The 23,899-nt window shown below is 37.6% G+C and overlaps 1 protein-coding gene across 4 annotated transcripts in view; it reads left to right on the top strand.

Moving 5' to 3' along the window:
• KIAA1328 (KIAA1328 ortholog) overlaps positions 1-23,899 on the top strand; it is a 406,763-nt gene that overhangs the window by 293,657 nt on the left and 89,207 nt on the right. For all 4 annotated transcript variants that reach the window (XM_020869551.2, XM_020869550.2, XM_020869547.2 and 1 more), the window contains one exon: positions 19,119-19,300. In XM_020869551.2, the coding sequence (XP_020725210.2) occupies positions 19,119-19,300 (182 nt within the window). The remainder of the gene's footprint in view (positions 1-19,118; positions 19,301-23,899) is intronic.

Consider the following 23,899-nt stretch of genomic DNA (forward strand, 5'->3'; position numbering starts at 1 on the left):
CTTTTCAGTCCTCATCCTACTTGACTTCTCAGGACCTAGCTTCACAGCCAACCTTTCTGACATCTCTTTCAGTCCCTTGCTTTCTTGATACTATTTGTTCTTTCTCTGCTTTTCTCCCGTTTGGAAACTCTCTCCCTATTGCTTTTGCTTCCCCACTCCCACAGAGTATTTTACTTTTCCTTTGCCGCTGCCTACTGTTTAAGTAGTGACAAGTCCATTCTCTTCCCTCCAATCAGTATTATTTCTCGCTGTGGGAAATTTAATCCATTCAAGTGACTTTAGATCATATTTCTATGCTGATAACTCTAAAATCTTTATCTCAGGTCTCAGCTTTTCCCTCCTGAGGCCCAAAACTGTCCTTATAATTTCATGATAAAGTTATCTGGCCCAAATGACATAGGGTCCCTCAAATTCAAGGTTTTCAAACTATTTATCTCTCCCACTACCCCAATGACTTACTCTTTCTCCATCATTTTCAGTGATTATACCATCCATTTATTTAGCTAGTCTGCAATAACTTATTGAGAAGTTAAAATGTATTAGATGTTGCTCTATTTTAAATGCTTCATTTAATTATAATAGAAATAATGATAACAAATGCTGTTGATAACATTTATGTAGTACTTATGTGCTGGGTACACCTTTGTGTATCTTATGTATTAATTCATTTAATCCTCACAACAATCCTACATACTGTTACTTACCTCATTTTAGAAATGAGGCGATTCAGCTCAGTAACTTTAAGTAACTTATTTAACAACTCTATCAGATAAATAGCTGTAGATGCCCAGTTCTATGTGACCAAAGCTAGTATATATGACCAAAGCTAGTATACTACTAAACTGTGCTAACCAGGGCCAGACCCTCTCTTATGCCATACAGATCTAAATTACATGTTTTCTGCTTGCAAATTATTTGTTGTCTTCTAGACATCATTATTCTACCAAACATACCTAAGGGATTTGGTATCCTTCCATAAGTAAATTCTACATGAGGATGGCTATATCTTTTGGAACCAGGGACCACGCCAGTGCCTTTTGTATGTCCTTGGTTGCTCAGTCATGTCCGACTCTTTGCAACCCCATGGACTGCAGCACATGAGGCTTCCCTGTCCTTCACCATTTCCCAGAGCTTGCTCAAACTCATATCCATTGAGTCGGTGATGCCATCCAAACATCTTGTCCTCTGTCGTCCCCTTCTCCTGCCTTCAATCTTTCCCAGGATCAGGGTCTTTCCTAATGAGTCGGCTCTTCACATCAGGTGACCAGAGTATTAGAGCTACAGCTTCAGCATCAGTCCTTCTAATGAATATTCGGGGTTGATTACCTTTAGCATTGACTGGTTTGGCCTCCTTGCAGTCCAAGGAACTCTCAAGAGTCTTCTCCAGCACCATAGCTCAAAAGCATCAATTCTTTGGCACTCAGCCTTCTTTACAGTCCAACTCTCACATTCATACATGACTATAGGAAAAACACAGCTTTGACTCTATGGACTGGCAAACTGATGTCTCTGCTTTTTGATATGCTGTCTAGGTTGGTCATAGCTTTTCTTTCAAGGAGTAAGCATATTTTAATTTCGTGGCTGCAGTCACCATCTGCAGTCATTTTGGAGCCCAAGAAAAGAAAGTCTCTCACTGTTTTCACATTTTCCCCATCTATTTGCCATGAATCTTCATTTTCTGAATGTTGAGTTTTAAGCCAGCTTTTTCACTCTCTTCTTTCACTTTCATCAAGAGGCTCCTTAGTTCCTCTTCACTTTCTGCCATCAAAGTGGTATCATCTGCATATCTAAGGTTACTGATACTTCTCCCATCTTGATTCCAGCTTGTGCTTCATCCAGCCTGGCATTTTGCATGATGTACTCTGCATATACGTTAAATAAGCAGGGTGACAATATACAGCTTTGATGTACTCCTTTCCCGATTTGGAACCAGTTCATTGTTGCATGTCCGGTTCTAACTGTTGCTTCTTGACCTGCATACAGATTTCTCAGGAGGCAGATAAGCTGTTTTGGTATTCTCAGCATATGTGTGTGTGTGTGTATGCTGTATAATATATGCTGTTAAATTATCTTTTCTTTTAGTCTTCTTACCTCATCTGATTCATGACCCCTCACTCCCTTCTTGGAAGCTTCTTGTTATTTTTCAGCTCCCTGTGAAAAGTGAAAGTGAAAATCACTCATTGTGTTGGACTCTTTGTGACCCCATGGACTATTCTCCAGGCCAGAATACTGGAGTGGGTAGCCTTTCTCTTCTCCAGGGGATCTTCCCAACCCAGGGATCGAACCCAGGTCTCCCACATTGCAGGTGGATTCTTACCAGCTGAGCCACCAGGGAAGCCCAAGAATACTGGAGTGGGCAACCTTTCCCTTCTCCAGTGGATCTTCCCAACCTAGGAATTGAATCAGGGTCTCCTGCATTGCAGGCAGATTCTTTACCAACTGAGCTATCAGGAAAGCACTTTGCTTATACTGCTAACATAACACCTGCCATTGTGTGCTCACTGTTGAGCTAGCTGTCTCTTCTTGTTTACCTGTAAATATTCAAGGATGTCATCACTTATTCCCTCATGTACTTCCATACCCAAACACAACTGACACACAGTAGGCTCTCAGATAATATTTACTTGATATATGGAAATAAAATTTGTGCTGTGATTTTGGAGTGGGAACATATAAAGATCTGACAGTATATCAAATACTTCATTTTTGTAAATTTATTCTTTTAACTATTTGGTTTCAAAATATTTTGTTCATTGACAAGTCCGTCTCTGGGGAATATGACAATTTAGCTGCGACATTGAGGAAAATTATTTTTAAGAGTTATAAGCATTAGGGTTATATGCCATCTGGCTTCACATTCATTGGTAGCCAAGTATGCAGAGAAATGCTAACTGGAAACTCACAAAATAAGAAACCATGAATTCTTCCTTTGGAAGTAGCAGGTGGAATTAAATGATATCTTACTGGACCTCCTTTTGCTACTCCTGTTTCAGAATCATTTACCACATCAGTGGGTCCATAATATTTCATTTACAGACCAAGCAGACCATTTTTGCTGGATTGATTCATTGAGATGAACAGCTGAAACAAGTTAAAAATCCATCATCACATCCCTGCATAATTTTAAAATGAATTTAGTTGATATTAAACAGACATTTGTTTTTATTGTCTCAAAGATTGGACTTTTCCTTTAGTAAAGCAGACTAATGTATCTATATGGTGTTCTAACTTGAACAGTACATAAAGATTAGTAAATAAGGCCCCATTAAAAATACTTATAATGTAAGTAACATGAGTCCCAATAGCATTTCTAATGTCCATTAATGCTTATTCTGAGGATCAGAGCTCATTTTACTGAGCCATTTAGTCAAACCGTGTGATTATTTAGAAAGTTAATTCATGCATACTAAAATCTAGCTTAAGTAATTCAGAGGGTAGGAGGTAAAACTCTATGGAGACGATAGTCCTTTTTGTTATTTAATGATCAGCCATAATTAACTTGCAAATTTGAAATAATTAGAACAAATTAAAGGTATTTAACTTTGCCTCCCTAAAGAAAAATTCAAATTGCACCAAATGCAGCTTTAAATTATTCAAATCTCAGAGGTCTCGGCTAGATTTTTTTTTATAATGCCTTTTCTATGATGAGAATACCAATCTGCTTTTTGTCAGAAGGCATCCTATCAAGTAATTGTTCTTTGTGTTTAATAAGTGACAGCTCTTCTTCTTTGTAAAAGTATTCCAGTCTCTCAAGACTACATCAGCATTTCCGTGGCATTTTAATTCAATAAAACAAAAGGTTAATGTTTTTCTGCTTTTTAAGGAATGCAAATACAAGTGGTATTCAATTGGTCCTGAATGACATTTAAAATTTACTATTGAAGTTCAGGCAGACTATCGCGATATTAGATTTGGGAAAAATAGAAAGAAAAGTTCAAGGAGTATTGGATTACTAGACTTGTACTGAACTTGAAGAACTGAAAATGTGTTTTTCTTTCCCCATCCTAAATTGGAGCTACTCAGAGTTTCCCATCTAGTATTTTATAAGATTAAAATATTGAGATATAATTCAATAAAATCTTAATAACTTAAGAATGACTTATACAGTGTGACAGTCCTAAATGCCATGAGTTTAGGCATTTGCTATCTTGATTTTGAGCATTTTACCATCACTTTAACAGCTCCAACAGATACCAGTTAAGAACAGCAGAGAATTATTTCTAGTAATTTCATCATATCAGTGAATGATGTCTTATATTAGAGACCCTCAGTGAATTTTGTTCACGTTTTATCTGGACTGTATGAGAAACACTGATCATCTGACAGTTAGGTTTTGACTTTCTGGTCTCTCACACGGAAAATGAATGGTCCGAAATGTGTGCACAGTGAATGGTTCTTCAGCTTAGTACCGGATTCTATGTAGGTTTGGAAACAAAATATAGTTTATAATTTTGATATTATCTCAGCATATCTATGGAAAAGTTTCTTTGGTAATTCTTTTGCTGTTTTAACTTTATTTTTTATCAACTTTAAATATACGTTTAATTAAAATGTACAAGAAGTTTGTGTTGTAACAAATGAATATACCTGTGTAAGTAACAGCCCAATTAATATAAAAAGTATCCATTGTTCCATAGAGTACTTTGCTCTACTTTCCAGTAAGCCCCTCACAAACCCCTGACTCAGTGATCTAATTTCTGTCACTTAAGACAGCTTTGCATGTTCTAAATTTTCATACAAATGATATCATACAGTATGCATATAATTGGCATCTTTTACTCACTGTATGTTTTGGAGATCTTTACTTGTTGCTGCATATTTCGTTAGTCCATTACTTTTTAAATTCCTGAGTAGCAGTGCATTGTATAAGTACCCCACAACAAGTTTATCAATTCATTTGTTGATGAACATTTACATTGTTTCCAGATTTGGGCAGAAAACAGAAAATCTGAACTTCTGTAAACATTTGTGTGCAAGTCCTTTATAGACATATTTTCTTTCTCTTAAGTAACCAGATAGGGATAGAATGTATAATATTCTAAGTTTATTCTTAACTATACTTGAAACCCCCAAACTCTTTTATAAAGTTGCATAAATTTACAGTCTTAACCACCAAAGTATCAGAATTCTATTTACATCATGTCATTGCCAGGGCTTGATATAGTCAGACTTTTTTATTTCAACCATTTTGGTGGCTGTTACCTTCTTGTGTTTTAATATGCAGTTATCTGATTACTAATGATGAAGACCATATTTTGTGTGTGTGTGTCTGTGTGTAGTAAAGTTTTATTAAAGTATAAAGGAAATAGAGAAAGCTTCTGACATAGGCATCAGAAGGGGGTAGAAAGAATACCTGCTTGCTAATGTTAGCAGTGGAGTTATATACTCTCCAATGAATCCAAAGAATGTGAAGACCATATGTTAATGTTGCTGTTGGCCATTTGTTTATCTTCTTTTGGAACATATCTATTAAGATCTTTCAGTCCTTTTTTAATTGGGTAAATAATCACTGAACGTAGAACTCTTTGCATATTTTGGATCAGATGTGTTTTGTGAATAGTTTCTCCCAGTGTGTAACTTGTCCATTTATTTCCTTAATAGTCTTTTGAAGAGTAAGACGTTTTTCTTGATGAAGGTTGAAAAGATATTTTTCTTTATTTTCTTACAGAAGTTGTGTGTGGTGTAATGTAGGACTCAAGGTTCATTCTTTCTCTATACAGATATACCATTATTCTAACACCATTTGTTGAAAAAAAGGCTATTTTTTGTCTTCATTGAATTGCCTGATGCCTTTTCAAAATCAGTTGGATATGTACACCTGTGAAAACACATTTATGGATTTCTATTTCATTGATCTACATGTCCAGTCTTCTGGCCATGTCAGACAGTCTGAATTACTTTAACATTATAGAAAATCTTGAAATAAATTGTCTTCCAACTTATTTTTCTTATTAAAAATTATTTTAATAAGAAAATTCTTAATTATTTAATAATAATTTTCTTTTAATAAGAAAATTATTAATTTTTTTTAGCTATTTCAGTTTTTTTCTTTACATTTTAGATTTAGTTTATTGATTTCTATTAAGGAAGTGAAATTGTGATTGGATCAATTTAGGAGAATTGATATCCTAAAAATATTGTTTTCTAATCCATAAGCATGGTGTATCTCTAAGTTTACTTAGATTTTTAAAAATTTACCTCAGTTATATAGTTTTCAGTGTAACAATCTTGCACCTTTTTCATTGAATTTATCAGTAGTATATAGAAAGAGCATTGAATTTTTAATATTTTCTGTATATACTACAGTCTTGCTAAATGCACATACTCTAGCAGAGCTTGCTTGTTTTCTTTGTTTGTTTCATAGATTTCATAGGATTTTCAAGTTCATAGTCAGGTGAACGGCCATAACAACAGCTTTAAGGCTTTCCAAGTTTCATGCTTTTCGTTTCTTATTTTTAACTTGCTGTGTTGGCTAGAAATTTTAATTCAGTATTGAAGAGAAGTGATTAAAGAAGACATCCTTGCTTTGTGCTCAAGGAAAAGGCATTCATTTATTCACCAGTTAATCTAATGTTAAATATAGATTTTTGATAGTTGCTCTTTATCAGATTAAAGTAAGCTCCATTTTTTTAAATTGAATATTTTTATAATTCCAGAAGGGTTGTATCCATTAACTGTAGGACTAGTAATATATGACTAAATATGTATGTAATAGTTACGTATGACTAAATTTTCATGGTAAATAAGTTCCCTAGTTTGCTTAGTTTTTATTTTCTCAAATGCTTTTCTTACATTTAATGATATAATCATATGGCTTTGCATCTTTATTCTTTTAATGTGACAATTTACATGGATTTCTAATGTTAAGCCAACATTTTATTTTAGAAAAATACTCATTTGGCCATTATGTACTACCTTTTATATATTGCTGCATTTGATGTGCTATTATTTTGTTGAGGATTTTTGTGTCTATGTTCACAAGGGACACCAGTTTGTAATATTACTTTATTGTAATAACTCAATAAGCTTTTGCTATCACATAGTAATATGAAATGAGTTGAGAAGAGTTCCTTCCTCTTTTAGTTACTGAAAGCTTGTATAAAATTAGTAATATTTCTTCCTTAAATATGATAAAAGATACCAGTTATCTGATCAGCTTTCTTTGTAGGGATGTTTTGATTATGAATTCAGTTCTTTTAATAGATATGAGGCTATTCATATATTTCTTGTTTCTTCTTGAGTCAGTTTTAACAAGTTGTTTCTTTCAAGAGATGCGTGCATTTCATTTCACTTTAATTATTGACTATGGTGGCATAAAGTTGTTCATGAGATAGCCTTAATATTCTTTTACTATCTGTACCATCTACAGTGATATCCCCTCTCTGGTTGATGGTATTCATAAGTTTTTTTCTTTTTCTTAGTTTGTCTTGGATTAGGAGTTTTATCAGTTTTATTATGACTTTCAAAGAACTGGCTTTTATGTTTTTATTGTTGTCTATTTCATAGATTTCTACTCTTCATTGTTTCCTTTCTTCTACTTGCCTTCTATCTAGTTTGCTTTTATTTTTCTAGCTGTGTAAAATGGAATCATTGACTTTTTTTTTTGGCCATGCTTTGTGACATGCAGAATCTTAGTTCCCTGACCATGGATCGAACCCATGCCTCTGCTTTGGAAGCATGAAATCTTAACCACCAGATCACCAAGAAAGTCCCATTATGTCACTGACTTTAAACTTTTCTTCTTTTCTAGAAAAAGGATTTAAGCACTTGCTTTCTGTATCTCTCAAATCTTAATAGGTTGTATTTTTGTTGTCACTTATTTCAAAATGCATATTAATTTCTCTTGTGAATTTTTGACCCATGAGTTATTTGGAATATGTTAGAAAACTTCCAAATACTTCATACTTTTCTAGATATCTTGTATATTGGTTTTAATTTAGCTCCATTGTAGTCCCATATTCTATAGGTGTTTATCCTTTTGAAATATATTGAATTTTATTTTATGACTCAGCATCTGATTTTTCTTGGTCATATTCCAAGTGTACCTTTAAACATTTATATTCTATTGAGTTATAATGTTCTGTACATGAAAATTAAATTGATAAGTAGTGTTATTCAGATCTTCTGTAGCCTACTAAATTTTTGCCCTGTTTCTGTCAGTTGTTGACAAGGAGAGGGTAAAATCTCTAACTATAATGGTGCATTTCTCTACCTTTTCCTTCCTCTTATGAGTTTTCTATGTGTATTTTGAAACTGTTTTAGATAATGTATATTACTTGGGAATACTATGTGTATCTGATTATTTGCCCCCTTTAATCATGATGGAATATTTTAATGATGAAATATTTCTCTTATCTTTGGTTCTACTCTTTTTCTTAACATCTACTTTATTTGAGATCATACACCACTCTAGCCTTCCATGTGTACTATTTGCTTAGCTTACCTCCTTCCATCCTCTGTGTCAGCCTATTTACCCTTATACATTTAAAGTATGACTCTTGTAAACAATATGTGGCTTGGGTTTTGCATTTTTCTGTAGCCTTACAATCTTCCATTTGATGTGAGTGTCTAATTCACTTTAATTATTGATATTATTGGATTTCCTTCCTGCTAATCATATCTATTTTCTGTTCCTCTGTTTTTCCTTTTCTACTTTTTTGGGGAGGGGAAAGGAAGAATAGTAATCTTTTTCCATTTTTAAACAATTTCTCTATTATTTCATTAGCTATAGCTCTTTGATTTCCTTAAGTGACTTCTATAGGGATTATAATATGCTTTCCTAACATATGAAAAATTGATGCTTTTGAACTATTGTGTTGGAGAAGACTCTTGAGAGTCCCTTGGACTGCAAGGAGATCCAACCAGTCCATCCTCAAGGATATCAGGCCTGGGTGTTCATTGGAAGGACTGATGCTGAAGCTGAAACTCCAGTACTTTGGCCACCTCATGCGAAGAGTTGATTCATTGGAAAAGACCCTGATGCTTGGAGGGATTGGGGCCAGGAGGAGAAGGGGGCGATAGAGGGTGAGATGGCTGGATGGCATCGCTGACTCGATGGGCATGAGTTTGAGTAAACTCTGGGAGTTGGTGATGGACAGGGAGGCCTGGCGTGCTGCAATTCATGGGGTCGCAAAGAGTCGGACACGACTGAGCACCTGAGCTGAACTGAACATATTAAAGTCTATACAATACTAACATTGTGTCATTTTATGTAGACTAAAGAACTTTTGTATTATATATTTACCTCTCCATTCTTTGTGATATTATTGTCATATATATTACAGCTCAGTGTATTATAAATTCTCTTCTTTAAGCATGCATTTACCTTTTAATGGGGCTTCCCCGGTGGTGCTCGTGATAAAGAACCCACCTGCCAGTGCATGAGATACAAGAGACGCGGATTTGATCCCTGGATCGGGAAGGTCCCCTGGAGAAGGAACTGGCAACCCTCTCCAGTATTCTTGCCTGGAGAATGCCATGGATAGAGGAACTTCACAGGCTACAGTCCATGGGGTCGCAGAGAGTTGGACACAACTGAAAAGAGTTAGCACACACACAAATATCTTTTAATGACATTAAGGGAAGAATAAGAAAATACAGAGTTTTATATTTATTCACATATATACTATCTCTGATGCTCTTCATTTCTTAGATCCAGGTTTCTAACTAATTCTTTCAACCTCAAAAACATACTGTTTCTTGTAGTGTAGGTCTGCTAACAACACATTTTCCCTGTTTTTGTTTATCTGAAAATGTTATTTCTCCTTCCTTTTTTTGAAGAATATATTAATGAGATACAGAATTCTAAGATGAAATTTTGGGTTTTCTTAATTTTTTGTTTTTTAGCACTGTGAAGATATTGTCTACTATATTCTGGCTTTCATTGTTCTTATGAGACGTTAGCTGTCAAAATCATTGTTTTGTATGTAATTGAAATTTTATCTGGTCATTTGCAATCATTTTTGTCTTTGGTTTTCAACAGTTTGGCTGTGTTCTGTGGGTCAATGTTTTTCATCATATATGGGAAACAACCTTCCATTATTTGTTTAACATACTATTTCAAATATTTTTTCTATTTCATTTTCTATCTCTTCTCCTTCTGCAATTTCAGTAATGTTTGTTAGGCAGCTTAATATTGCTTCTAAGATCTCTGTTGTTGTTGTTCAGTCACTAAGTCATGTCTAACTCTGCGACCCCATGGACTGCTGCATGCCAGGCTTCCCTGTCCTTTACTGTCTCCCTGAGTTTGCTCAAACTCATGTTCATTGAGTCGGTGATGCCATCCAACCATCTCAACCTCTGTTGCCCCCTTCTCCTCCTGCCCTCAATCTTTCCCAGCATCAGGGTCCTTTCCAGTGAGTCAGCTCTTTCACATCAGGTGGCCAAAGTATTGGAGTTTCCGCTTCAGCATCAGTCCTTCCAATGAATATTCAGGGTTAATTTCCTTTAGGATTGACTGGTTTGTTCTCCTTGAAGTCCAAGGGACTCTCAAGAGTCTTCTACAACAGCACAATTCGAAAGCATGAATTCTTCACTGCTCAACCTTCTTTATGGTCCAACTCTCACATCCATACATGACTACTCAAAAAACCATAGCCTTGATTGTATGGACCTTTGTAGGCAAAGTGATGTCTCTGCTTTTTAATGTGCTGTCTAGGTTTTCCATAGCTTTTCTTCCAAGGAAGAAGACTTTCTCACAGCAGAGGTAGCCCAGTCAGAACTTAGTGTAGAGATTGCCTGTACAGAAGTGTGTTGGTGAAAATACCCAGAGCAGTGTTGTGGTGATTGGCACAGGAGGGATGGCTAGGGATTATGACAGTGGTGATGGGATATTTTCATACAAGAGGACTAATTAAGTAAATGATTATATTAAGGAAATGGTAGCCAAGTTTCTTCTGTTACAGAATGGAGTTATATATATGGAAAGGTGAAAACCTGAAATGAACCCTGTTGGTTTGGGGTTTGAATTGGAGATACTAGTGTAAACTCATGATTTTCAATATGTTTACCTAGATACATAAATTAATGCATATGTACATTCATACATGCATATAGTCTCTTACCCTATGAGAACTGAGGAACAGTGATAATCCAATCCTATCAGCTTTAAAAAAAATTAAAAGATATTAATATCAGATCTCCTTGAAGAAATGTCTTATTCCATAACTGAGCCAGAAATTGGACAATATAGCAATTATTTAGACATAGAATGACTAAACTGTACCTAAACTGGCCACTGGAGAAAGGAAGAAAAGATTTCATAGCTATCTGTTTCCGTATTCTATCTTCTAAATCAAGTTTTGTTAAATGACTCATGCCAAAATTTGAGTAATTTATTGATTTTCTCTCTTGTGCTTTTATTTTCTTAAAAATCTACCTTCCCTTCCCTAATTTTCATCATACCATAGCACCCCTTTCCTTCCTCTGCCCCCCAGCATTCTATAAAGGTGGCTTACAGAACCCCCTGTCTCACAGACATTAAACTCTTCTCATCCTCAGCCTTTTCACACGCGAGAAATGATTTCTCCCATTCTTAGCCATAGTTAGTGATTCTCAGTACTTGCTGGACGGTAGAATTACCTGTGATGCTTTAAAGGAGGAGAGAGGGAGGCATGCCATGTGACTCACTCCAGACAGATTCATTCCATTTCTAAGAGTGGGAAGGACCGCCCATTACTCTTCTAAAATGTTTCTCAGATAATTCGAATTGTGTATCATGCTGTGAATCAATGCCTCAATTTGGCATCTTTTCTGAGAATGCTACTCTCCAGGCCATTTTTTCTGTCACATCTGGCAAACCACGCAGACTGTAGTACCAGCATTTCCCATCTCCCTCATTCCAACACCTCAAACCTTTTTTTTAAGCTCACAGTTTTTTTTTTAATTGAACCAACATCTCAAACCTTTAACTGTAATTTACTCTGCAGCAAACTTCCTCCTCTATGTGAATCTCAGAGTATCTGATCTTACAGCCCATTCTTCCTTTTCTTTGTTTTCTATTGTCATCTCACTAAGAACTTGACATCCACTCAAAGTTGCTTCCCCCCCGACATCTCCTAATCCCATTCTGTGTGATTCCAGTATCTGTGGTTGATCTCTCTGTTGCCATAGCTAAGGAGATTTGTCTTCCACAGTTCACTCCAGTTTTCTTTAGCCATATCATCCATGGCCACGTCCAGACCTTGTCCTCCCCTCCTGCGTTTCCATCACAGAAATCGCAGACTGGCACTCCCTTTATACTCCGCCTCTTTCCCCTGAGTCTAGTCATGTTTTCATTTCTCACATGGATTATACCAAAAGTTTTGTTTGCTTTTCTTGTTGTTTTGTTTTGTCTTTGTTTTACCTTAGAGAGACATCTAAACCCTTCACTTCCCCCCTTTTTTGCCAGTCTTTCAGTCCCCTGTTTGTCTTCCTTTTTTCCCCATGTACACTCTAGACCAAATGGTTGGCCTAAACTCTTCTTTTATCAGTATACAAATTTCCCTTGACCTCTAGTGTGAAGTACCCTCCACATAGAATCCTAACCCTGGATCAATCTCTCAGGCTGCTTTCTCTGCTTTTGCATCTATGCCCCTGAGCCCCAAAGCAAATTTACAATTTCTAATTCTGCTCGGGTATCAACATGGCAGGACAATGTTATTGTTGTTCTTGGTCATTTTACTTTGAATTCCCTCAATACTGGCTCTAAATCACTATTTTTCTCCTCAGTACCCATTTCTTTCACTCACAGGAATGGATTTACCTCCTCTTTCACCAGCAAAATTGAAAGTAAAGCACGTACTTTCTCAACTCTCTCTCTCTCTCAACTCCACAACCCTAAAGTCAGTCAGCCAATGAGCAAAAAGCTGCAGTGTTATTTTGATCCATCTGTTCTCTTGAACGATCTTTCCAGATGTTTCATAGACACCTCAAACTACATTTAATCCCTATCCCCCCACCACCTTCTCTCTACTGCTTATCCACCCAAATTCTGCCATTCATTCTCAAGTCATTCCTGTCTCTCACTTTTCACATTCAGATACTTATCAAATTCTACCAATTTTAAATCCTAAATATATTTTAAAAGTTGCCTCCTTCCCATTTCTACCACTTCTTCTCTATTTCAAACTCTCATCATCTCTCATCAGAGCTGTTTCAGCAACCTTCCCACTCATCCAGTCCATTCTCTAAACTGTGCCAGGATAATTTTTCATAAATTCAAGTTGGAGCATGTCATTTTTCTCCTTAGAGCCCTTTAATGACTCCATCTTACTGACAAGATAAAGTTCAAGCCCCATGATATGAAAAACCATACCTTTGATGACCTTACCCTTCCCATCTGTCTTGCTTCACCCTCCACTTGTGCATACCCGATACGCAAACTTGATACTATAACAGTACCAAACTTTTTAAGTTGCCCAAAATATATTATGAAGTTTTGATATTTAGTATATTTGCTAATACCATTTCCTTCTAATACTATATCTTTCCATCCTCCTATCTTTCCTGGTGTGTGTGTGTTAGTCACTCAGTCAACTCTTTGCAACCCCGTGGACTATAGCCTGCCAGGCTCCTCTGCTCATGGAATTCTCCAGGCAAGAATACTGGAGTGGGTTGCCATTCACTTCTCCAGTGGATCTTCCTGACCCAGGGATTAAACCCACATCTCTTATGTCTCCTGCATTGCAGGTAGATTCTTTACTATCTGAGTACCTGGGAAGTCCTTCCTTATCCCCTGCTTATCCACCAAGATTTACTTTGAATGCTTCAGGAATTTCTCTTCAGTTATGCAGATAGAGTTAAATGCCCTGCCTTTGTGCCCCCATAAACACCATGCTGTGAAAAGCTCCTAGAGAGATGGGAATACCAAACCATCTTACCTGTTTCCTGAGAAACCATTTTACCTGTCTCCAGGTTTCTCTTCAAGAAGCGACAGTTAGACTCTTGTATGGAGCAATTGATTTGTTCAAGATCAAGAAAGGAGTACGACAGGGCTGTCTGCTGTCACCCCGTTGGTTTAATCTATACGCTGAGCACATCATGAGAAATGCCAAGCTGGATGAGTTACAAGCTGGAATGAAGATAGGTGGATAAAAACATCAGCAACTTCAAATATTACAGATGATAACACTCTAATGGCAGAAAGCGAAGAGGAACTAAAGAACCTCTTGATGAGGGTGAAGGAGGAGAATGAAAGAGCCGGCTTGAGAGTAAATATTAAAAAAAAAAAAACTAAGATCATGGCATCCAGCCCCATTACTGCATGACAAATAGAAGGAGAGAAGGTGGAAGTAGTGACAGATTTCCTCTTCTTGGGATCCAAAATCACTTCAGATGGTGATTGCAGCCTTGAAATCAGAAGACAGTTGCTTCTTGGCAGGAAAGCGATGACAAACCTAGACAGTGCGTTGAAAAGCAGAGACATTACTCTGCTGACAAAGGTCCGTGTAGTCAAGGCTATGGTCTTCCCAGGGGTCACATACAGCTGTGAAAGCTGGACCATAAAGAAGTCAGAACATCAAAGAATTGATGCCTTCGAACTATGGTGCTGGAGAAGACTCCTGAAAGTCTCTTGGACAGCAACGAGATCAAACCAGTCAATCTTCAGGGAGATCAACCCTGAATATTCGCTGGAAGGACTGATGGTAAAGCTGAAGCCCCAGTATTTTGGTCATCTGATGCAGATGACTCATTGGAAAAGTCCCTGATGATGGGAAAGACTGAAGGCAGAAGAGGGCATTAGAGGATGAGATGGCTGGATGACATCACTGGTGCAGTGAACATGAACTTGGGCAAACTCTGGGAGATGGTGAGGGACAGGGAGGCATAGCATGCTGCAGTCCGTGGGGTCACATGGGGTCATGCAACTGGGCAACTGAGCAACAACAACAACAAACACCATGCATATTCCTGAATCATAGCATGTATCATATCATATTAAAAATGATCTGTTTTGCATTTCCCTGTCAGTCCAGTAGTTAAGACTCCATACTTCCAGTGCAGGGAGCATGGGTTTGATCTCTGATTGGGAAAGTTGTGTGTGCCGCACAGCCTGACCCCCGCACCCCCCAAAAAAAGCATATGTCTTCATGTCTGTCTCCACCAATAAAATCACTTTGAGAACAGGAACCAGGTCTTGCTCGTGTTTGTATACCCAGCACATAGCACATAAGAAGTCCTCAGTAAATGTTTGTTTTCCATATTTGCCAACCCTAGCCCCATTGTATATATGACTATGTCCTCAATAAATATCTGATGAATATATAAATGAATGACTTGGCAATTTATTGAAGAGGAATAAGGAAAGCAGAATTTGAAACAGCTGAGGTTTTTCATCTTAATAACAGGAGGATGGTGATACATTAAATGAGAATGGAAACAGAGAGGAACTAATTTCAAGATAAAGATTATTTATTGCTTCAGCATGAGTTGGTTTTTGGAGAGGTAGGAAAAGACATCCCTTCACAGCTTTTTGACAGATTCTTGAACAGGTCAACAGTTTTGGAGAGCACTGTGGGCGAGATGAATCTATTTATAAGTCATAATTGAAGGGAGATACAATGATGTGGCAAGGATCTCTCAGAAAGTAACAAGAGGGAAGAGAAAAAAGACAAGGACGGAATCATCAGGAATGTCTGCATTTCAGAGAGGGAAGTAGAAGTGTTCCCAATAAAAGAATTGAGCAACAGCCTCCTAGAACTGGAAAACCAATCAAGATGTATGTCATGAGCTCCAAGGGAAATAAGTTTTAAGAAAGGAGTCAGTTGCTGTCATGTGGTCTTGTAACAAGCAAGATGGTTCAAAGAGAAAATGCCACTAGGCTTGTTCTCTAAAATATAGCTTTAGTAGGCACATCTATTAAAACTATTTTCTAGAAGCTTGACAAAGAAGGAGGTTATAGTAATACAGGGAAGATTGTGAAAGTTTTTGTTTAATAATTACAAACGTACATGCATTTTGTAAGAAATTTAAGTATTCAGAAAAATATAGATTATAGAAATCTTTCCCTCGATAACTCTATTTCTACTTCTCTGGTTTGTTATTTATCCATCCAGAACTTAGAAAATATTTTTGTATATTTTTTTACAAAAATGAGATCACAGTATACCTTCTGTTATTGCAAATTGCTTTTTTCTAACTGTATACTATGTCATGAAATTTATTCACAGTCGTGTAGAGAACTACCTCATTCTTTTTTCTCTTTTTTCATTTATTTTATTTATTTTTTATTTGAGGTATAGTTGATTTACAATATTGTATTAGTTAAGGTGTGTGACATAGTGATTTAAAATTTTTATAGATTATGTTTCATTTAAAAGTGAAGTGAAAGTTGCTTAGTCGTGTCCAACTCTTTGTGACCCCATGGACTATACAGTCCATGGAATTCTCCAGGCCAGAATACTGGAATGGGTAGCCTTTCCCTCTTCCGGGGGATCTTCCCAACCCAGGGGTTGAACCCAGGTCTCCTGCATTGCAGGCGGATTCTTTACCAGCTGAGCCACGAGGGAATTCCAAGTTATTTGTAAAGTAGTGATTATATCCCCACCAACTTTCTCCCACTTGGTGGGTTGTCTTTCGTTTCTTTAGTGGTTTCTTTTGCTATACAAAAGCTTTTAAGTTTAATTGCTGTTGTTGTTTAGTCACTAAGTCACATCTGACTCTTTTGCAACATGGACTGTAGCCCATCAGGCTCCTCTCTCCATGGGCAAGCAAGAATACTGGAGTGAGTTGCCATTTCCTTCTCCAGGGATAAGTTTAATTAGGTCCCACTTTCTTATTTTTATTTTTATTTTCTTTGCCTTAAGAGACAGATCCAAAAAAAAATATTGCTACAGTTTATGTCAAAGATCATTCTGCCTGTTTTCTTCTAGGAGTTTTTGTATATAGTGTGAGAAATTTTTCTAATTCCACTGTTGTTTATGTAATTCTGTGGGGTAATTTCTTAAAAGTACAGTTGTAAGAGGTTAGGTGCACTTTTATCTTGTAGTGACAAATCACTCACCAAAGGGTTATCCCAATTTGCAGTTTCCCCAGTGCTATAATAAAATCCTTGTGCCCACACTTTCTCTGACACTGAGTATTATTATAACTTTCCCACTTAAGGGAACAGTTTTTGGATTTAGGTTTTTTATTTTTAATGAAACATCCTGTCTTATTTGTAATCCTGGGAAGCACAGAGAAGTTTGTAAGTGATAAGAAAAGGAGATGATTGGCATGGCATAGTCACAGAGGGCATGGGTCAAATGGTACCAAGAGTATGAGTGAAAGGTATGATTTTCTTTTGAGGTTTTTTTTATAATTTTATTTTTGGCTGTGCTAGGTCTTCATTGCTGCACAGGCTTTTCTCCAGTTGCGACAAGCAGGCACTGCTCCCTAGTTGTGGCTCACGGGTTTCTCATTGCAGAACGCAGGCTCAGGAGTTGTGGTGGTCGGGCTTAGTTGCTCCACAGCATGTAGAATCTTCCTGGATCCAGGATCAAACCTGTGTCTCCTACATTGACAGGCAAATTCTTTACCACTGAATCACCAGGAAGCCCCCTCTTCAGAGATGTTAATAGAGGAATACTAGATGGGTAAATTTGGAAGTAAATGCAAATGAAAGAAGAAAATTTTTGTATAGTCATCTTTGTTTAAGAGAAATTAGAATCCAGGTTCCTAGGATGGGATTTGGAATGAAGGTACAAACTTCTGTGTAAAATGGAACGGAGGATTCAGTATTGGGAATGATCAACACTGACTAGTATCGGGAGTGTGAGTGGCCTGAGAATGTATGTCTTGGAATCCAGTAGTCTTGGTGATGTTAACTTTTCTGTAAGAAGTAGAGATGTAGTTGTTGAATTTGCCAGGATTTGGGACTTTTGGCTTGAGGTAAATTTATTTGACATTCACAATGATGTAGTTTTATTCTCCCTATCTTCCTGCCACATGAAAAGTAGTTTTATGAGCTAAGATACACGTCCACTGTCAGGTCAATAAGGAAAAGTGACCCTTGGGTTCTGGTAAAAAAAAATTTAAGCTCATAAATTTAATACACTGCTTTATGCCCATATAAAACCATACTGCTAACAGTTTTAGTTTCTTTATACCACTCTGAACATAAAGCTATATAATGCATTGACTTTTATTAATAAATTATGGTGTGAGCAAACATTACTAAAATTTCTGATCTACACAAAACAAGTTCAGTGACTCAGACAGGTTTATGTGATTTGAATCCTGGTCAAGGGCCTCGTGGGATTCATAATGGATCTAGTAATACTCCATCAACTTGTTCTAGTCTAAAGATTGCCTCTCCTTCTGGGAAGTTTAAATATTCTAGTTTTTAGAATATTATTCTTTAAATAAATTCTTTGTCTTTATTTTAATTTTCACATTGTTTATGGTCATAGGGAAGACAAAATGAAAGTATCATGAGATTGTGGTGAGCTTCAAATTAGAAGGAACGGACTAGCAGAATAGTAAGAGATGCACATCATTATAACATTTCTCTCTAAAAAATGAAATGTTCCAAGAGGAATTGTGCTAATGGTGGGAACATATTTTACTAGAGAGAAAAACATATGCATGTGTGTTTATTTTCATTAAAATTTCTTTTACTCCATATTTGCCTTGTTGACTTTATAATGAAGTTATATGAGGACAGAGACCAATTCTCCCACATGCACTATAGTACTATTCCTCATATACTCTGGGTACATAATAAATACCATAGCAATCGAAAACAAGAAACACAAATGCATTTTGAAGAAAACTGGTAATATTTTAATCCCTTATGTTCATTTTTAGTACTCAGAAACATTTTAGTTATGCAAGTCTTGTTTTAGCACACTTTTTATTTCTACAGATATTCTGGTTCTTAGTCATAGTCTATGGCTTTATTAGCAGTTTCATAAGTCTGACGCTTATTTCCCCAACTCCAAATATAAACTTTTGAGGATAAAAACTACATCTCCAGAATTGTTTTGGCAGGACATAGAATAGGTCTTCAGTAAAATTTTTAAATTATACATCAATAAAAAATAAGAAAAAGTTTCTACTGCCATGAATTGCATTTCAACTTATGCTGAATTTATATGCTTTTTTGTGGTCCATTCCCCCTTCCGTGCTCTCTATAGCTCACTCACGTTTATTCTTTTCAGTTTATTGAAGTCAGAGTGTGATGACTGGACACTTGGAACATCACCATCCAGCAAAAAGTGCCAAGACTCCACTAACAGTGGAGGAAGTAGAAGGGATAAGAAGACAGTTGGGTTTCAATCGCAGATGGAAGATGATGCCCTGTGGACCAGTCAGAAGAAAGATGCATGTCGACCCCAAAGAGGTGAGCTCAGCATCTGCAGTAGAAAAATGGGAAGCTTTGGGGGTCAGGTTGCTAGTGGCCGCTAGCCATCAACTCCAGATGGTTTCCTGTAACCCTGGAGCAAGAGTTAAACATGTTACAAACCAGCATGCACCTGCAAGGCCACAGGTAGCACGTGTCCTGGATCAGTGAATTGCATCAACAGTTCCTCTTAGAAGACTCATGAGAAACTATCTAATGTGTCCCTCTTTTTGCAAGCAGCTAACTGTAAGGATTATTCAGCAGTAAATATCATCATAGACACAAAATAATACTTAAAACAAATAAAGAGGACCAGAAATTGAACATAAATCTTTGCTGGGAAAGTAAACTCTAACAACTGCAATTAATCCTCAATTAACTGGAAGTATGAGGAGAGTGGAAGAGAGGTCATTGTGGCTAAAACAGAACCTCGTAAATCTTAAACCTGTATTGCCTAGTAGTCTTTGAAGTACCAGTAATTCTTTCTATTTTATATGTGGTAGATATTTTAAGAGAAATCAGTTATAAATAACTATATGGAATATTAAGTGAAGCAGCTAAATTTAATTTCATATCCTAGTTGTTTCTGAAGTGACTTTTGGTTTAATCTCTCCTGGAATCATTAAAGGAAAGACTCTGGGACAGAGTGGAACAAGTCTGAGCTTCATTGGTCAGAAGACGTGCAGAAAGCAAAGGGCCCCAAAAGGTCTCAGAGCCCACTTCTGTTCACTCCTCTTTCCCAGACATCTTTCTTTCCTGTTCACAATCATTACCTCAATTTCCTCTTTGTTTACCTCTTTTTCCTGGGCTAGCTAGCACTGTCCACTGCTAGTGTTAACCAACTGACTTTTCATAATCTCTCTAGTCACTCTCACATTTATTTATTTGAGAATTGGACAGTGCTTTATGAGATCTTCCTGGGGCTTCCCTGGTGGCTCAGATGGTAAAGAATCTACTTGCAATTCAGGAGACCTGGGTTCAATCCCTAGGTTGGGAAGATCCCCTGGAAAAGGAAATGGCAACCCACTCCAGTCCTCTAGTCTAGAGAATTCCATGGACAGAAGAACTGCAGTCCATGGGATTGCAAAGAGTCAGGCACCACTGAGCAACTAATACTTTCATTTTTCTGAGATCTTCTAGGTATACTCTCTGCCTTTGCTCATCAACTGCCAGCTTTATCATGTTTTTTGTTTTAATTATGATTAATCTAGAAACCATTTAGTCCTCTCCCAGATCATTAAAAGAAGATAATTAGTCCCAGTTTCACAATAGAGACTATCCACAGTTTGAAACAAGAGCAGAGATACATTTCATTTGACATAGGACATAAGTTCTTCAGACCTCTACTGTTTTAGGACAACTTGGAACAACTCTTGTCTTTTTAGACTTTGCTACCAGAAACAGAAATGAAACTGAGGAGACTTTGTATCTGAGATGGAATCTTGTCTACTTTGTCTATTGGTCATCCTTCAGAGATGGGACATTCTTACTTCTGGCTTCTTCTGTTCTTAGTCACTGCACTTTGGAGAGTGAGAACCACTCAAAATCGCTGTGGCGGTTACACCACAAGGCTCAACATAGTCTTCTGTTAAACTGACAACAAACTTGTGTTGTGTGTCAGCACTAAAATAAAATAGCAATATGAGAAAAATGTAGTGTAATAGCAAAGGGACAAATAACTTGTGTTATTAACTGAGACCACAGCAACATTAGAAAGCTGCAATTGAAAAGGCACTTTGCGAGAGGTGTCATCAGGCCAGGCCCGCTGTGGAGGTTAATCTCTCCCAGGCCCAGCTACAGAAGCCGGAAGTCTACAAAGGGCTTGTGTCCCCCCTCTCCCCCTGCCCCAAAAAATCAATTTCTAATTTGAAACAAAATCATTTTTGACTAACAGGGATTCAGAACCCATTACTTTTTGCTGTGTAGTCTGCTGACATTTCAGCACTTTCTGTTGTGCACAATGAATCCTAATAGTCATTTTATAATGTTACTAGACCAATCAATTTAACCAAGAGAAAGCTGTTACAATTCTGCAGTTTCCAGGCACAGTTTTCACTCATGGTTTTATTTTTTTCATTACTCTTTTTTTCCCTTCCCCTTTTTTTGAGGGGTCGTGGGGGAGGATTATTGCATTACAGTGAGAAAAATAGAAAATTTTTCATCTTTTTAAAAGAGTTCTGCTTCAAGGTATTCACAGCAGTTATTAACTTTTTCTTCTACTCGTAAGAAATGCTGTCTTGTATTTTTCCCTTCTTTTATTCTAATATGGAGAGAAAAGCAAAATGATGGTATTTCTGATCACTGAGGAGCTGAAATTGCCCCTTCAAGCTGTTCTGCCCATTGCAGGGCTAGTGGTACACACAGATCGCAGTGCAGGGCGAGGTTGCTGCACTGGCATTTGCAGTGAGAGACAGACTTTCCCAAGGTGTGTGGTAGCAGGATCAGACACCCTGTTTAGCATAAGGCCAATGACCTAACACTAATTGCCTAAGTTACACTGCTTGGTTTAGCATCTCCTTAATTGCTTTCCCCCCTTTAGCATGTCTGAATTTTTAAACATATTATTCTTCTGTTTCATATCCTTTGTTACTTTTGCTGTCCTTTAATCATTAAGTACTACATAGGACATTTACTATAGGACCATTAATCTTTATTATCAGTCTCTTACTCCCTTACCTCTCCTATCTGCCTCACCATTCTGTCAACTTTATTAATACCAAACACATTTAAAAAAATAAATAAAGGCCTGATTCTTATCTCAAGAAATAACCTTGTGATTGTGAAAATATCAGTACAGTACAGTATTGTCAGAATTATGCTTGAGATGTAAATTGTGTTTCAATCATCAATGCTTGGAATGTTCTTAGTTGCCTTTATTGAGCTCTGTGGAACAAGGAGACTTACTAAGGAAAATCCAGACTTGAATCAAGAAGTTTTAAGCTGGCAAAGGCCAGCACAATATCGTAAAATAATTATCTTCCAATAAAAAAAGTCATAATTTACAAAAAGAGAATTTTTAAGCCAAAAGCATAAATTTAAAAACACACACTCTTCATTCTTCTTTTTTCCTCCCTACTCATCTGTCTTTTTATTCTCTCCTAGCTTGCCTAGACCCTCTCCTTCCTGAACAATCACTGATTCTCATTCCAGAGTCAGGCTGGAAAGCCACTCCAAAGCCCAGTACTGCATTTAGAGCTAGCTCCTGTTTGTTTCTCTGTCATCAATTTCTCACTCCCCTTGACACCCTGAGAGGGTTTGAGAAAGGCTGAACCTAGAGTGACTATGGTTTTCATTCTGTATGTCCTCTAACCGATATGGATAAGAGGCTTATGGAAGCTTCCTGTTGGGAGAGACTGACTGGAGGAAACTGGGTCTTGTTCTGATGGGTCTTGTTTTAAGTCTTTAATCGAATTTTCTGTTGATGGGCGGGGCTGTGTTCCCTCCCTGTTTGACCTGAGTCCAAACTATGGTGGAGGCGATGAAGGTAATGTCGACCTCCTTCAAAAGGTCCCATGCACCCCCTGCCTCACTCAGTGCCCCTGGCCCTGCCCGTGGGCCACCGCCAACCCACGCCTCACCCAGAGACTCCTGGACACTCACAGGCAAGTCTGGGTCAGTCTCTTGTGGGATCACTGCTCCTTTCTCCTGGGTCCTGGTACACACAAGGTTTTGTTTGTGCCCGCCAAGAGTCTGTCTCCCCAGTCCTGTGTAAGTTCTGTAATCAAATCCCACTGGCCTCCAAAGTCAAATTCCCTGGGGGTTCTCAGTCCTTTTGCCAGATCCCCAAGTTGGGAAATCTGTAGTGGGTCCTAGAACGTCCTTAACAGTGCAAGAATTTCTTTGGTATAATTGTTCTGCGGTGTGTGGGTTTTCTGCTCGGTGGCTCTATGGTGCGGTTAATGGCGACCTCCTCCAAGAGGGCTTATGCCACAGGCTGTGTGACCCAGGTAGCTGCACCCAGAGCCCCTGCCCCTGCAGCAGGACCCTGCTGACCCGTACCTCTGCAGGAGACACTCAAACTCAGTTCTGGCAGTTTGAAAAATCAGAATACCAGAAAAACATCTACTTCTGCTTTATTCATTACGCCAAAGCCTATGACTGCATAGATCACAACAAACTGTGGAAAATTTTTCAAGAGATGGGGATACCAGAATACCTTACCTGCCTCCTGAGAAATCAGGTCAAGAAGCAACAGTTAGAACCAGACATGGAACAATGGACTGGTTCAGAATTGGGAAAAGAGTACGTCAAGATGGTATTTTGTCACCCAGCTTATTTAATGTATATGCAGAGTACATCATGCAAAAGGCCGGGCTGGATGAAGCACAAGCTGGAATCAAGATTGCCAGGAGGAATATCAATATCCTCAGATATGCAGATGACACCACCCTTACGACAGAAAGTAAAGAAGAACTAAAGAGCCTCTTGATGAAGGTGAAAGAGGAAAGTGAAAAACTTGGCTTAAAACTCAACATTCGAAAACCTAAGATCATGCCGTCCAGTCCCCTCACTTACTTCATGGCAAATAGATGGGGAAACAGTGGAAATAGTGACAGATTTTATTTTGGGGGGGCTCAAAAATCCCTGCAGATGGTGATT

Source organism: Odocoileus virginianus, chromosome 22 (genome assembly GCF_023699985.2).
Source record: "Odocoileus virginianus isolate 20LAN1187 ecotype Illinois chromosome 22, Ovbor_1.2, whole genome shotgun sequence".
NCBI classification, from domain to species: Eukaryota; Metazoa; Chordata; class Mammalia; order Artiodactyla; family Cervidae; genus Odocoileus; species Odocoileus virginianus.